We start from the raw sequence: 17,353 nt of genomic DNA, 5'->3' as shown, positions 1-17,353 counted from the left end.
GGTCGCTAATGCACAATAAATAGAGAGGAGTGGGTCAAAAGAGGCCCAAAGAAAACGACCCAAAAGTCCATAAGTAGCAATGTATAAATAATCTTTATTAATTAAAATACAACAGACAGGTAAGGGCACGACGCCGCATGGCGTCCAAAAACACCGCATGGTGTCAAAAAACACCGCACAGTCGTGTAATGACACCAGGGGCGCACGGAGCCAGGGAACAGGACAGCCCACACCCCATTCAAAAAGTAATCAGAGGACCAGTCATTCCCCATACAGGGGGTAAATTGGGTATAAACAACATGGCTGCACTAAAGGGAAGAACCACCCATACAGAGTATCAAAAAGCGTATAAACCTGTTCAAATACAGAAATATAGTGTGTATGAGCTACATATTCCCATCAGGCTAAGAGACAATAATTGTAGAGAAGTATAAGAATGCTAATTACCTCCAATGAGATGTAGGGCACCAGGTTCCCAGAGTCCGCGCGCCCACCCTGACGCACGTTTCGGAAGCACTGCAAAGAAATGCCATGAGCGGTACTTTATACTCCTGGGTGCCGGAAGTAAACCCAGCTTGATCCCAGAAGTGTAACTCGGTAATCATAACAACCAATGCTAACTGCCCATAGCGCTTATGGTAACAAAAATACTGCTAATAGTTTAATGCTATTAAACATTATGCTGTACATAAGCCCTGAAAGGCAGTGGCTGCATCTTATAGCGGCAAAACCTGCTGACAGGTGCCCTTTAAATGCAGAAACAGAACTATTCTGTACTAAATACCGCATTAAAAATATTGCTTCAAGTCTGCACCAAAAACGCATTGAATAAAAAGGAGGAAAAGCATAAAAAAAAAAATGCAGAAAAATGCAATAATCAAAGATTGTTATCGTATAATATGATGTGGGCAACAGCAGAAAATATGCTGATAAGAAGCCGCAGGAAAAAAACACAGTATTTATGCTACAAACAGCAAGGGAGGAGGACTGGGACTGAAAATGGAGGCAGATCCTATATACTGTAATGTCTACACTTGCAGATTCTTCCTTCCGGAGAAGAGCTAATTTACATACAAAACATTATGCATTAGAATACATACGCCAGCTGTGTTAATGGCACTTTCTAAGAGCTTCAGCTCTAATCCCCAGTTTGTCGTCATCCTTTCTGACAGGGAAACCATGGGCAGCCACTAACTGATGATTTTACTAATTATAACTTAGCAAAAATGTCCAGTACACTCCTTTTCTAGCAAAAGTTGGGTCTGACCGGCCAGATAGTGAGATTCTGGTATGCTGAGGGTGATCCCACGACCCTCTGCATTGTCGAATTACAAGAACTCACACTATTGTACTACACCAGCGCTGCCACATCCTTTACTAAGCAGTTACTGACCAACAATATCATTCAAGCGATTACTGAACGGTAACTGGTCTGGAAACGATGCCGCAGCACAGGTTTAGCACAAAGTGCGAGTTCTCGGGATAACACTCACTTTGTGCTTTTTCAGTGACGAGGACACTGGATAGTGGTGGATCTTGCTCTACAGTCCAGAATTCCTCAACTTAGAAGTTCGAACTTGACTTTTGCAAAAAAAAAAAGCTGGGTGTTTTACCTTGGCATTAGAGACAGTTCTGGCCATATTGACTAGTCTATTTATAGAATTGCCTTGTAATGTTTACATTTCCAGTTCTGTCCAGATGTCACCGTATCCCAGAATTCCAAGCAGAGGAAGTTCACCGACCGCCATATTGGGACACCCAAGTGATGGGTGTCTCAATATGGAAACTGCTGCTGGTACCACCAGCGGAACACCGTCGCACCACACACGCACTCTATACGCCGTACGCACCACATACACTCTGTACGCAGCCTCTTGCGCGGTACCACCAGCGGAACAGCGTCGCGAACACGCCACCGCCGGGATCAGCCGAATGATTCACTGACCACCTCCATCTTTGTACAGGAGGAGCACATGCGCAGTTTTAATGTGACTGTCGGTATCTGTCTGCACAAAGATGGCGGCGGTCTGATTTACTGTGCCTGCGCGAATTCCGCGCAGGTGCAGTGAATCACTCGGCTGATCCCGGCAGCAGAAGCGCGACCTGTCTACAGACAGAGGAAGCCGGTCACATTAAAGGGGTTTTCCCACGACCAAAAGTTCATTTTAAAAACTGTCTGTGTCTGACCATGTACAGAGCATACCACATCTCCTGGGCAGGGGAGGAAGCAAAAGACAATACTGACATTACAGCAGGGGATCGCAGTGGGTTCATTTTGTGAGGTAAAATATTTCACTGTTTTTAAAAAATATTTTACGTCACAAAATGTATCCTCTGCGATCTCCTGCTGTAATGTCAGTATTGTCTTTGAGGGGAGAACACAGCACAGGAAGGAGAGAGACGACGGGTTGGATAGCACATGGGGTAGACAGGTCAAAGAAGAAAGCACAGATGGGAGAAGTCAGCACATGGGGAAGAGAGAGTGGATAGGTGGGTGAGCACATGGGGGGAGAGATTCTCAACGCAGCAAAGACTGCCCCTTCATGACATTACTGCCCTCCTGATGCGATAGAATCGGGCCTCCATCTAGTAAATTATATTTAGGAAAACCCATCTGCCTCTGGCTGCCTAGTGGTTTCCTTAATAAAAAAGGCAGCTACACATAGGTGAAAGTAGCGGTGGGGTACGCATACAGTAAAGTTTGAGGTCCGTACCGAACACCTAGTGTTTTGGCGCTTGGCCCGCACCTTTCTGGGAGCATGTCAGCTGATATATACAGTTGACATGTGCCCGAAACAGCGCGGGTGGAATCGCAACACACCCGTGGCTGTTAACTAGTTAAGTGCCGCCAGAATTACGTTTTTTTTGTCACTGCAGCATTGCATTAAAATGCAATAATGGGGTGATCAAAAGAACTTATCTGCACCAAAATGGTATCATTGAAATGTCACATTGGGGCGCAAAAAATAAGCCCTCACCCAACCCAAGATCACAAAAAAATGGAGATGCTATGGGTATCGGAAAATGACGCAATATATATTTATTTTTTAACAAATTTTGGAATTTTTTTTTCACCACTTAAAAAAAGAACCTATACATGCTTGGGGTCTCAGTATTCAGTTTCTCAGTACTGTACAGCCACATATGAGGCATTGCCACATTCAGAAGAAATTGTGGGACAAATTTTGGTGCCATTTTTACCCACTTGTGTGAAAATGTAAAATCTGGGCTAAAACTAAATTTTGATGGTAAAAATGTAGTTACCGTATATACTCGTGTATGTTTTTTAGCACATTTTTTGTGCTGAAAACGCCCCCCCCCTCGGCTTATACACAAGTCAATTGTCCCAGAAAGCCGGTGGGGGAGAGGGAGCGGCGGAGCAGCGGGTCACAGAGGCCGGAGCCAGCAGCTATGGCTAAAGCCTGTGTCGCTGCTACAGAGAAATGGTGTTGTAAAAATGAGAAATCACTGATCAATTTTAACCCCATGACATCCGACGTACTATCCTGTCCATGTGACCTGGGCCTGTCTGACCATGGACGGGAGAGTACGTGATCGCGATCGGCCACGTACATTGAGGGAATTCTCACAGTTGATATCCGGCACTAAGTCGCAGCATTCTGGGAGCAGGCAGAGGGCTGACAGCCCCTCTGCCTTGGGATCAGAGACCCCGCGGTGGGACGCAGGGTCCCGATCGCTGCCATGGTAACCCGATGTTGTCATGACAACATCCGGATTACCAGAGCCAAGAAACTTCCTGGTCATGTGCAGTACATATCAGGAAGTCTCTCAGGTTAGTGTGCAGAAAGTGCAGCACTGACAGCTTCTATAGCATGCAGATTCTGCTTCACCTGCATGCTATAGAAGCGATCAGCCTGCAAAAAATGAGCGTCCCATGGTGGGACAAAGTGTAAAGTTTAGAATAAAGTAAACAATTTTAAATAATTGGAAAAATATTTAAAAAAAAATAAAAAAAACAATATTTATTCTATCACTGAATAAATATTTGAATAAGAAAAAAAAAAATCTAAACAATTAAAGTACACATATTAGGTATCGCCACATCTGTAATGACCCGACCTATATAACTGTCCCACTAGTTAACCCCTTTAGTGAACACCATGAAAAAAAAAAAAAAAAAAAAAAAAAAGGAAAAAAACAATGCTTTATATTGCTGAACAAAAAGTGAAATTACACGCGATAAAAAAGATGGATATAAATCTTGTCCCGCAAGAAATGAGCCGCCATATAGTGTCATCAGGGAAGAAAAAAAAAAAAAAAAGGGTATAGCTGTCAGAATAAAGTGATGCAAAAACAATTATTTTTTCTATAAAAGTTTTTATTATATAAAAGCGCCAAAACATAGAAAAAAAAAAAAAAAACTATATAAATGAGGTATCGCTGTAATCATACTGACCTGAAGAATGAAACTGCCTTATCAATTTTACCACACGCGGAACGGTATAAACGCCCCCCACAAAAGAAATTCATAAATTGCTTGTTTTTGCTCATTCTGTCTCCCAAAAATCAAAATAGAAAGTAATCAAAAAGTATCATGCGTCCGAAAATTATACCAATAAAAAGGTCAGCTCGTCCCGCAAAAAACAAGCCCTCACATGACTCTGTGGGCCGAAATATGGAAAAATTATAGCTCTCAAGATGTGGTGATGCAAGAACTATTTTTTGCAATAAAAAACGTCTTTTAGTGTGCAACAGCTGCCAATCATAAAAACCAGCTATAACGCCTCTTTCACACGTCCCGATATTTCCGGTACAGGAGATGTCAGTGTCCGTGTGTGTAATACTTGCGGCACATGTGTGGCATGTGTGTGCTGCATCAGTACCACACGGAGGGGCGCCAGGGAAGAAGCGTTGCAGTAAGCGCTGTTCCCCGGAGCTGAACACGGCTCTCATCATTCTCCCCTGCTCTGCTGCCGATCTGCGCGAGCAGGGGAGAATGAGGAGTTACATTTAACCCCTTAACGACCGCAGATACGCCTTTTAACGGTGGCAGTTAAGGGTACTTAAAGGGAACCTGTCACCCCGTTTTTTCGGTATGAGATAAAAATACTGTTAAATAGGGCCTGAGCTGTGCATTACAATAGTGTAGTTTGTGGACCCCGATTCCCCACCTATGCTGCCGAAATACGTTACCAAAGTAGCCGTTTTCGCCTGTCAATCAGGCTGGTCTGGTCAGATGGGCGTGGTTTCTTCCCCCAGATCTTGCTTAGTTTTCCGTTGGTGGCGTAGTGGTGTGCGCATGTCCAAGGTCCCGAATCCTGCACAGGGGTGTGAAAATAGCAGCGATGTCCGTTATTCCATTGGTGGTCGGTGGGCGCGGCCATCTTACTTTGGCAGCGCGTGCGCAGAATCGGCGCTCTGCTGGCCGCGGCTTCAGGAAAATGGCCGCGGGCATCCGCGCGTGCGCAGATGGCTATCGCGGCGGCCATTTTCGTGAAGCAGAGCTCGCATCTCGGCTTCACGAAAATGGCCGCCGCGATAGCCATCTGCGCACGCGCGGATGCCCGCGGCCATTTTCCTGAAGCCGCGGCCAGCAGAGCGCCGCTTCTGCGCACGCGCGGCCAAAGCAAGATGGCCGTGCCCACCGACCACCAATGGAATAACGGACATCGCTGCTATTTTCACACCCCTGTGCAGGATTCGGGACCTTGGACATGCGCACACCACTACGCCACCAACGGAAAACTAAGCAAGATCTGGGGGAAGACACCACGCCCTTTTGACCAGACCAGCCTGATTGACAGGCGAAAACGACTACTTTGGTAACGTATTTCGGCAGCATAGGTGGGGAATCGGGGTCCACAAACTACACTATTGTAATGCACAGCTCAGGCCCTATTTAACAGTATTTTTATCTCATACCGAAAAAACGAGGTGACAGGTTCCCTTTAAACCACAGTGCCGCTTTTTAACGGCGCTGAGCTTTAAGGTTATAGTGCCCCCCAGCGTCAGAATTTCTCTGAGGTCTCGGCTGCCAGGGTAGCCGAGACCCCAGAGAATATGATTCGGGCGGTTTTTACCGACCCTGGTGTTGCGATCGCCAGGGCTGTGGAGTAGGAGTCGTGGAGTAGGAGTCGGAGTTAGTTTTGGTTGGAGTCGGTAGAAATGTACCGACTCCAGCTTTTAAAAAAATGTATTAATATTTCATAATTGAACTTTCATATGAATTTTATAAATGCTACTCAAATATATACTGTATTTTCTGGCGTATAAGACTACTTTTTAACCCCTGAAAATCTTCTTAAAAGTCGGGGGTCGTCTTATACGCCGGGTGCCGTCTTGTACGCCAAGTGCAGACACCAATGTGTATATGGTGGGTGGGGGGGAGTGGTCCCGATGACGAAGAGGGGGCGTCTCACAGGAAAGTGTGAGTGGAGTATCCCCCATTACCACATTGTAGCTGCAGCATGGGGTCTCTGTGCTGGGGAGAGGCGGCAGCTGCTGCTCCTCTTTGTGCCGCATGGGTGCTGTGCTGTGCTCCCAAGCACCCCACACTGCAGCTACAATGAGGTAATGGGGGATACTCCACTCACACTTTCCTGTGAGATGCCCCCTCTTCGTCATCAGGACCACTCCCCCCCAAAAGGCACATTAGTCACCGGCCCTATAAGACGACATACGGCGTATAAGAAGACCCCTGACTTTTAAGAAGATTTTATATTTTAACTGGAAAAGTTGGGGGGTCGTCTTATACGCCCAGTCGTCTTATATGCCGGAAAATACGGTATGTTCTATCAAACTATGAACAACAGTGATAAGCAGTTCTGCTGGAGATAGAGACATTTCTTACTTCTTGTGTGTCACTGCTCTCCACTGCCCTTATCTAATCTTATACTTGGTTCTCGGTCCTCTCCCCGCTCACCTCTTTCGTCCTTTTGCTCCCCTGTGCCGTGAAGATTTGTTCACATTTGCTTCAATAAAGACAAGTCCTGATCACAGGTCCGGTGAGTGTTGCCGCGTTCCTTTCTATTTTTGCTACATGGTTCTTCTCTTACTTTCAACGCGAGCACCTCCCGAGATTGTCGGGTTCCAGCATTGAGTACTGAGTGTACACCTGATCTCGCTGTTAGGCTGTGCTGCTACACTTTTTTCTTGGACTAATCTTATACTTGGTTAACCTCATGGTGCCCCAACCCCCCTACTTACAATGTATGAAACTGAAAGTGAAAATGTGTTGCAAATTCTTAGTAGTAAAGCTCCTCCTCTAGACTAGATGTTTACTAGGTGTGCGTCTTCCAAGCATCTCACAACTGCTACTCAGAAGAGGAAGACTGTAAGAAGTATTATCCTTTCAACAAACTTTGCATCAGTTAACTGTGAGTACATGAGGAATAACAGTATTACTGACCACTATATCAGTTGTACGACCTGGCAATAATTTTGTACAATTGTTTTTAGGAAAAACAATTGTCATTTGGATTGTGAATGCAGAATTAAAAACCTGAGACTGTCAAAGAAGCGTCACATTAAAATCAGCTGTATTTGAACATTTCACCATCACTCAAGATAGAAAACATTATGTCTGTCAGTGTATGACAAATGATCCAGACGAAAACAAATGCTGTGAAGCCAAGATCAGTGCATATTCAGGCAAAGATAAAAATGCTCCTACCAGAGCTTCTAATCTAAAGAGACATTTACAGCGCTTTCATCCAGAAGTACTGAAAGCAGTGGATGAGAAAGACTGCATCCAAACCAATGAACCAGTGCCCAGCTCTTCCAGCCAAACAAAGGAGCAGAGAACTGTGCAGCCATCAGTTGCAAGATATTTTGTCAGTGACAAAGTTACTGTGACAATGACAGATACATTTAAAAAACAGATCATAGAGCTTGTTGTAAAGGATAGTGTGCCTATTTCATTATTTTCACAACCAGCTTTTATGTGTCTGAATGGGGAAATGGCCCGCAAGCTTGGCGTTTCTCTGGAGAGAGAGAGAGTATTAGAAAATTAGTAATCGAAGAAGCTTTTAAACAAAAGGAAGAACTTAAAAAAACTCTCAAGGGACGCTTTCTGTTTCTTAAAATGGATGCCTGCACACGTCACAGAGTAAACTATTTTGCCATCAATGTCCGATTTGTTTGTGACAAAAATGAAATAGTTACCAAGACATTGGCAGTAAAAGACACCAAAGCTCATCACACCAGTGAGTTTCTCCAGGTCTTGGTGGAAAAGGTTCTGCAAGACTATGAACTTAAAAAAGAGCAAGTTCTTTGTCGTAACTGACAATGCTTCAAATATGATAAGTACTAAAGCTAATGAATGAGAGTAATGATGGTGACCAGCAGCTAGAAGAACATTCTGGGTCCACAGACACAGAAATGTTTGAAATAGAGGAACACAGTATTGTAACTGAGGAGCAAACTGAAGTTGCTTCACATGAACAGCAACATGATAGTTTAGATGATCTTGTTGAAACTGTGTCAATAAATTATTTCATTCATCACATGCGCTGTGTTGTGCATACGCTACAGCTGGCTATAAGAGACAGTCTGCAAGAAGGACATGCTGCTGCACTGATTGGCAAGGTGAGAAAATTGGCTACTGTTGCCAGAACCCCTAAAGTTGACTCAATTTTGATGAGACGTGCTGGAAAAGGGGCAATTATTGATCAAGCCACACGATGGGGCAGTACTTACTTAATGATTCAGCGCTTGGTTGAACTGAAAACCTTTCTTGTAGACATGGCTAACCCTCAACTGATGCTAAATGAAAGTCAGTGGAATCAGGTGACTGAGCTGGAAAAATTGCTAGAGCACCCATTTACAGTGACTAAAAAAATTACAAGCAGAGGACTTAACTCCAGGTATTTTCTTAAAGGAGTGGAAGAACCTGATGTTTCGCCTGTCCCAAAGAGGAGGGTTAATTGCAAGTGGCATTGCTACATCAATAAAACGCAGAGAGGAGCTACTATTACAAAACAACATTCTTTTGGCAGCTGTTTATGTAGACCCAATGCATCGGATTCTTCTAGATGATCAACAGCTAACTAAAGGAAAAGAAGCTCTGTTTGAAATAGCAGTAAGGATGAAACGGTTGCAGAACAGTCAGGAGGAACAACAAGAATTTGGTCGTCCTGCCACATCTTCACCCTCATCAACTGATGAAGAATTTAATTTTGAAAAATATTTGGATCACAAGGACCGTGCAAAGCGTTCCCGCATAGAAGAAGAGTCATCCCCAACAAAGAACACAGCCAGTACATTTCAGCAGAATTTTTCATGTGCACTGAAAGAAATTGAGAAATTTGACCGTTCATCAAAAATAACAGTGCAACAAGCAATTCCTCTGTATCCTGACATTGTCAGAGATGTTGTCCGAGTGGTTACTGCTTTGCCACCAACCCAAGTTAGTGTAGAGAGGTTGTTCTCTGCTCTCAAAATAATTAGATCAGATTTGAGGGCATCCATGAAGGAGGATCTGACAGAGGCAATACTTTTTCGGAGGACAAATTTATAGATTTCTTCTTATTAACTGCATAACAGTGTTTATTGCATATTTACTTACAAGAGTTTAGAAAAGTTTATAAAAGTTATGTGCTATATTCTAATTATATTCTAATAAATATAGTTTTTGCTCCAAGTGGTCTGATTACTTATATGATGGTGAGAAACTGAATAAGCACGATGTTAATATTTTACAACAGTAAATTTATTGTTACGAATTGGCCATTTATGAAGGAGTCGGTGTCGGAACCTGATAAAATCCAGGAGTCGGAGTCGCAAGTGGCTTACCGACTCCACAGCCCTGGCGATCGCCCTTATTAACGGTTTAACGATGACCGGAAAAAAAAGTCAGATTTTCCATTTAATTCCTCTCTCCTCTGATGTGATCGCTCATCAGAGGAGAGAAAAATAGGGTCCCCCGATCACCCCCTCCCCCCGTTACCTCCATTGTCCTTGCAGGCCCCCATGAAGTCCCCGGGCTGTCGGTTTCTTCCTCCAGGAGAAAATGGCAAGCGCATGCGCAGTGCGCCCGCCGAGATCTGCCGGCCAGCACCCGGCAACAGATTTTTTTCCTATTGGTTCATTTTGATCACTGTGATAGACCCTATCACAGTGATCAAAATAAAAAAAAATAGTAAATAAATCCCCCTTTATCACCCTCTTAGTTAGGGAAAAATAATAAAACTTAAAAAAAAAATATTTATTTCCATTTTCCCTTATGGGTTAGAGTTGGGCTAAAGTTAGGGTAAGGGTTGGGGGCTAGGGTGTGGATTACAGTTACGGTTGGGATTAGGGTTGGGGCTAGAGTGTGGATTCCACTGTTTAGGCACATCAGGAGCTCTCCAAACGCGACATGGCGTCCGTTCTCAATTCCAGCTAAATCTGCGTTGAAAAAAAATCAAAAGTTGCCCCTTCCCTTCTGAGCTCTGCTGAGCACCCAAACAGTGGTTTACCCCCACATATGGGGTATCAGCCTACCCAGGACAAATTGGACAACTTTTGGGGTCCAATTTCTCCTGTTTCCCTTGGTAAAATAAAAAATTGGGGGCGAAAAGTTCATTTTTTTGAAACAAAATATGATTTTTTATATTTACGGCTCTACGTTATAAACTTCTGTGAAGCACTTGGGGGTTCAAAGTGCTCACCACATATCTAGATAAGTTCCTTGGAGTCTAGTTTTCAAAATGTCACTTATGGGGGGTTTCCAATGTTTAGGCACAACAGGGGCTCTCCAAACATGGCGTCTGATCTTAATTCCAGCCAATTTTGAGTTGAAAAAGTAAAATGGCACTCCTTCCCTTCCCAGCTCTGCCATGCGCCCAAACAGGGGTTTACCTGCACATATGGGATATCGGCGTACCCATGACAATTTGTACAACAACTTTTGGGGTCCAATTTCTCCTGATACCCTTGGTAAAATAAAAATAATTGCATCTGAATTTAAGTTTTTTGTGAAAAGTGAAATGTTCATTTTATTTTTAAACATTCCAAAAATTCCTGTGAAGCACCTGAAGGGTTAATAAACTTCTTGAAAGTGGTTTTGTGCACTTTCAGGAGTGCAGTCTTTAGAATCGTGTCACTTTTTGGTATTTTCTATCATATAGACCCCTGAAAGTGACTTCAAATGTGATGTGGTGACAAAAAACAAAAACGAAACAAAAAAAAAAAAAAAAAAAAAAATGGTTTTGCAAAAATGAGAAATCGCTGTTTAACTTTTAAGGCCAGTCTCACACGTCCAGATAATTCCGGTACCAGAAAAATCGGTACCGGAGTTATCCGTGCCCGTGTGCTCACGTGGCACATCAGTGTGGCACACGTGCGGCAGCCGTGTGCCGCCTGAGGAGCACACGGACCGTGCAGGAGACAGCGCTAGAGTTAAGCTCTGTCCCCTGCTTTTGGTGCTGAAGCCGGCATTCATTCCTTCTCTCCAGCAGCGTTCGCTGGAGAGGAATGAAAAAAATCAAGGGTTTTTTTTTTTTGTGTGTGTTTAAAATAAAGTTCGTGGTCACCTCCCGCCTCCCACCCCCTGTGCGCCCGCCCGATTGCATTAAAATACTCACCCAGCTCCCGCGATGCCTCCTCTCAGCGCCGGCAGCTTGTCCTGTGTGAGCGGTCACGTGGTACCGCTCATTACAGTGATGAATATGTGGCCACACCTCCCATGGGGGTGGAGCCGCATATTCATCACTGTAATGAGCGGTACCACGTGACCGTTCACACAGGACAAGCTGCCAGCGCTGAGAGGAGGCATCGCGGGAGCTGGGTGAGTATTTTAATGCAATCGGGCGGGCGCACAGGGGGTGGGAGGCGGGAGGTGACCACGAACTTTATTTTAAACACAAAATTTTTTTTTTTAAAAATTGATTTTTCATTCCTTCTCTCCAGCAAACGCTGCTGGGGAGAAGGAATGAATGCCAGCTTCAGCACCAAAAGCAGGGGACAGCGCTTAACTCTAGCGCTGTTTTTCCTGCGGCGGTACGTGCACACGGAGGAGAGTGCACACTGTTCTCCATGTGCACATGTGCGAAACGCTTTGCGGACCGTGCTGCCGGAGAAACGTAGACATGTCTCCGTGTTTTGCACACGGACACACGGTCCGCGAAAAATCACTGACATGTGCATAGACACATTGATTTTAATGTGTCTACGTGTGTCAGTGTCTCCGGTACGTGAGGAAACTGTCACCACACGTACCGGAGCCACTGACGTGTGAAACAGGCCTAACCCGTATAACTTCCTAACAAAAAAAAAAAAAAAAAAACACGGGGCTCCAAAATTGTGCTGATGTAAAGTAGACATGCGGGAAATGTTACTTATTAAGTATTTTGTGTGACATATCTGTGTGATTTAAGGGCATGAAAATTAAAAGTTGGAAAATTGCAAAATTTTCAAAATGTCTGCCAAATTTCAGGTTTTTTTCACAAATAAACGCAAGTCATATCAAAGAAATTTTACCACTAATGTGAAGTAAAATATGTCACGAGAAAACAATGTCAGAATCACCGGGATCCATGGAAGCGTTCCAGAATTATTACCTCATAAAGGGACAGTGGTCAGAATTCTACAAATCGGCCTCATCATTAACATGCAAACCACCCTTGGGGGTAAAGGGGTTAAACAAATCCAATTGTGGAACTTATTTTTATTCCAAGATCTATTGATTAAACGCAAATTTTGCTCGTGGGAAAACCCATTTAAGCAACAGACACCACTAAGCAAACAACACCATGAAGACCAAGGAGATTTCCAAACAAGTCAGGGACAAAGTTGTTCAGAAGTACAAGTAAGGGTTGGGTTATACCGTATTTTTCGGACTATAAGACACACCGGACCATAAGACGCACCCCAAATTTGGGGTGAAAATTGCAGAAAAAAATATTTTTTTATAAGATGGGGGTCCGTCTTATTGTCCAAATTTACAGTATCTTACCTGAGGGCTGGCGGTGGCAGAGCAGGGTCACAGGAGGCATGGTGTCGGCTGAGGTGGGGTGATGCGGTACGGCGTGCACCTGAGGAAGGTCCCTTCCTGCTTAGGTGGGCGACACCACGGCCTGGTGTCCATGGGAGGGTTGCAGCAGTGGTTACCGTCAGAGGTGCGGCGGCGGCGGCAGAGGTGCGGGGATGAGGAGGCGCAGTGAGCGGGGTCCCTTTCACCGGTGAGATGATGCAGCAGCGCGGTAAGCAGCAGAGCCGGGTGAATCATGTTGTTATCGGTGGTGGCGGCCATCTTCCATCTGCGCACGCGTGGCCTCAGGAGTGCTCTGCTTCCTGGGGCTTTAAGAAAATGGCCGCGGGAAGCCGCACGTGCGCAGATGGAGATCACGGTGGCCATTTTCCTGAAGCCAAGATCTAAATTTGCGAACTCTGCTTCAGGAAAATGGCCACCGCGATCTCCATCTGCGCACGCGCGGCCTCCCGCGGCCATTTTCCTGAAGCCCCGGGAAGCAGAGCACTCCATCTGCGCACGCGCGGCCTCAGGAAGATGGCCGCCACCACCGATAACATGATTCACCCGGCTCTGCTGCTTACTGGGCTGCTGCATCATCTCACCGGTGAAAGGGACCCCGCTTACTGCGCCTCCACCACACCACTGCGGGTAAGCCTGCATTACGACTATTAGACGCACCCCCTATTTTCCCCCCTTTTTTTGGGGGGGGGAAAAAGTGCGTCTTGTAGTCCGAAAAATACGGTAAATAAATATCCCAATCTCAGAAGATCCCCCAGAGCGCCATCTAATCCATTATCATCAAACAACATGGTACCACAAGGGGCCTGTCAAGAGAGAGGGCTGCCCACCAAAATCTCAGCCCGGGCAAGAAGGGCATTAATCAGAGAGGCAGGACAGAGACTAAAGGTAACCCTGACAGAACTGCAGAGCTCCCAATAAGAGACTGGAGTATCTGTCCATACGACCACAATACACCATACACTCCACAGAGGTGGCCTTTATGGAAGAGTGGGCAAAAAAAGCCTTTACTTACACAAAAATTCTGAGACTCGTTTTGAGTTTGCTAAAAGACATGTAGAAGACTCCCCAAATGTATGGAGGAAGGTGATGTGGTCAGAGGAGACCAAAGTTGAACTTTTTGGCTAACAGGGTAAACACTATGCCTGGAACCAACAACACAGCTCATCACCCCAAGAACACCATCCCCATAGGGAAACAAGTGGGTGGCAGCATCATGATGTGGGGATGTTTTCCGGCCGCAGAAATAGGGAAAATGTAACTAGTTGAGGGGAAGATTGATGGTGCGAAATACAAGGATATTCTTGAACAAAATGTGTTTCGGTCTGTCAGTGATTTAAGACTGGAACGGAGGTTCACCTTCTAAGAAGACAATGACCAAAAGCATACTGCTAAAGCAACTCTCAAGTGGTTAAAGGGGAAACGTGTAAATGTTTTGGAGTGGCCTAGTTAGAGCCCAGATCTTAATCCAATTGAGAATCTGTGGTCAGACTTTAAGATTGCTGTTCACCAGAGGAAATCATCTAACTTGAAGGAGCTGGAGCAGTTTTGCCTTGAAGAATGGGGAACAATCCCAGTGGCAAGATGTGGAAAGCTCATAGGGACTTATCCAAAGCGACTTACAGCTGTAATTGTCGCAAAAGGAGACTCTACAAAGTACTGACTTTAGGGGGGGGGGGGTGAATAGTTATGCACACTGAAGTCTTCAGTTATTTTGTCCTATTTGTTGTTTGCGTCACAGTGAGAAGAAAACCAAATGTTTATAGTTGTAGGTATGTTCTTTACATAAACTGATGAAAACCCTCTAAAAAAAATCCAGTGAAATTCTTTGCTGTAAATAGCAAAACACAAAAGATTGCAAGGGGGGGGGGGCTAGTTTTATGTGGGATAAGTTGTTTTGACCATTCATTTAACTGTGTAATGGACAGAAAGTGAGGAAAAAAATCAAAGGGAGGTAAAATGGTGAAATAAAACGCCATTCCATCATTGTTTTTGGGGTATTATTTTTACACCATCCACTGTATAGTAAAAATTACTTTGCAGTGCGATTGATCAGGTCAGTAGGATCTTTTATTTTATTGGTTATTCACCGGCGCTGGGTAGTGACTACAATGCTCAGAGCTGATAGGTCTCACTGCAGTCAGCAACGATGATGAGCGTTGTCCTCAGTACCTGGCACCTGTATATAGCAGCAACTTTTCTGCCATTCACAGAAGCCAGAGGCGGGGGAACGTGGACTACATTGGAGCTTCGTGGGAACATTTTGGGTAATAAATTTGTGAACAAGGGACTGTCTGGTGTTTATTTCTGTATTTTTATGTGTTTCAGGTATCTATTTCTATTAGGGATGAGCGAATAACTAAAGCTAAGTCCTTATCCGAACAGCTGCATCAGGAACCCGGATACCTGGAGCGCTCCTGATAACCAGATGTTCGGCTCCGCAGCTGCATGTGTCGCGGCTGTGTGAGGGTATGTTTCCACATTCAGGAAATGCTGTGTGTTTGACGCTGCGCAGAGCCGCAGCGTCCAGATGTTACAGCATAGTGGAGGGGATTTTATCAAATCCCGTCTCCACTATGCTTGGTAACACGCACCCGGCGGCCCTGCGATTCCGGACATGCGGCGCGTCTTTTAATATCGCAGCATGTCCGTTTACCTTGCGGCGACGCTGCGCCGCCGCAAGGTAAAACACAGGGCCCTATGTGTGGGGTGCGATGATTCCGGATGTGTGCAATGAACACATCCGGAATCATCGCGTCACAGAAGGGGGCAGAGCGGGTTTGCAGCTCCGTCCAAACCGCCGGCCATCCTGAAGGTGGACACGTACCTTAACAGTTACAACACACAGGCTCTGCATACATGTGTTGTCAATATCACACAGCCGCGACACATGCAGCTGCGGAGCCGAACAGCCGGAGCGATCCAGGTAACAGATGCAGCTATTCGCTCATCCCTAATTTCTATCCATCAGATAGTACCGTCATGGGATTTTTATTATTTTTTCCAAGGGATAGTGTGGGGGAGTCTTTACTCAAATGAAGTTTTTTTTTCTGTGTGTTTTTATTACCGGGTTAGTAATGGGGTATCCACCTCTTCATTACTAACCCCAAGGCTTAATGCCAGCTATGATTTTTGACCAATCACAGCTGTCAACCCAACTACCATTACCATGACTGCCAGAGCACAAGAGCAATCGGAAAGGCGCATCTAATGTAATGCATTAATTCTGGGGTGGCCGCGGGCTTGTAATTTTAGGCTAGGAAGGGCCAAATAACCAGGGACCTTCCCAGCCTGATTCTATAAGCCCAGAGCTGTCTGCTTTACCTTGGCTGGGAGAAGTCTTCGCCATGCAGAGGGACATCGCAGCCGGTAAGCAATGACCCATACAGAAGTCGGGCAGTGGCGGTCACCGAATATCATGACTATCGGCTATGTGGAGCCTGCACTCGCTGCCTGAGGAATAATGCTGCTGCGGGGGCACAAATGTATGCAGAACTGAGGAAGAGAACGGTCTAGGGCGATCCCTGAGGACGAGCCCGGCTCCATACAGGTAAAGCCTGGGAGGACCCACTAGGAGCCACTGCTCTCAGCACTGTCCCGACCACAGCAGCTGCATGCTGGAGTCCGCCATACAGCACCAGTGGGGCAGGTAGTGACAGCTCGCCCCTGCACAGCCTCCGGACCGCGCCCCACCGCTCACCTCTTCCACCTCGATCTCCTTGAAGTCGATCTCCTCAAAGTTCAGCACTGGAGGGGTTTCAATCATGTCAGCGGAAGAGGCAGACATGCTAAATCCTAGTGCGCTGAAGGACCTCCGCTGACGTCATGCCCACGTGACCAGACTCCTGGGTGGGAGGAGCTCGTACACAGTTTGCGGGAAGGCCCGTGTTGTCCCCGTTAGGCACCGACCCCATGCAAGAAAAGACGGGAGTGCATGGGCTCCGTGGGTATGACGTCACTCGGTAACGCGTCTCTACAGTCACGTGATCGTTTACGGACGTCTTCCGGTTTCTGCCGAGCGCACTGGAGGCGGTCTGTGTGGTGAACCCCAGCGTAGAGCGCGAGCAGGGCGACGTGCGCGCCCACTGGTGGCAGCGAGGAGCTGCGCATGCGCCGCCTAGTGTAGCTAGCCTGGGACTAGCTAAATGAATGGTCCGGGTCTGCGGAGTGCTTAAAGTGGGCGTGGGTCTGTGGATATTGGATAGCACTGATTATATGGAGTGGGAGTGTGCATAGTGTGTAAAGTGGGTAGTGTCTGTGGAAGTGATCTCTGGGGGTGTATAAAACCTGGGCGATATGGGGGGATTGTAGTGGGGGGTCTGCGGAATATAATATAAAAGGGGGTCTGCATGGGTGTTGCCGAAACTTGTCTGCATTAATAGGGATCTCAGCATTAATATGGTCTGGACAGTTCTGAGACGG

The 17,353-nt window shown here is 45.8% G+C and overlaps 1 protein-coding gene across 2 annotated transcripts in view; it reads right to left on the bottom strand.

Moving 5' to 3' along the window:
- The window catches only part of MAP3K7 (mitogen-activated protein kinase kinase kinase 7), a 96,508-nt gene extending 79,458 nt beyond the window's left edge, over positions 1 to 17,050 (bottom strand). For both annotated transcript variants that reach the window (XM_077289716.1, XM_077289717.1), the window contains exon 1: positions 16,632 to 17,050. In XM_077289716.1, coding sequence (XP_077145831.1) covers positions 16,632 to 16,718 — 87 coding nt within the window. In that variant the 5' untranslated portion in view covers positions 16,719 to 17,050. The remainder of the gene's footprint in view (positions 1 to 16,631) is intronic.
- Positions 17,051 to 17,353: the final 303 nt, after the last annotated feature.

Source organism: Ranitomeya variabilis, chromosome 2 (genome assembly GCF_051348905.1).
Source record: "Ranitomeya variabilis isolate aRanVar5 chromosome 2, aRanVar5.hap1, whole genome shotgun sequence".
NCBI classification, from domain to species: Eukaryota; Metazoa; Chordata; class Amphibia; order Anura; family Dendrobatidae; genus Ranitomeya; species Ranitomeya variabilis.
The sequence above is the reverse complement of the archived record's forward strand: the minus strand, read 5'-3'. Positions and strand labels throughout refer to the sequence as shown.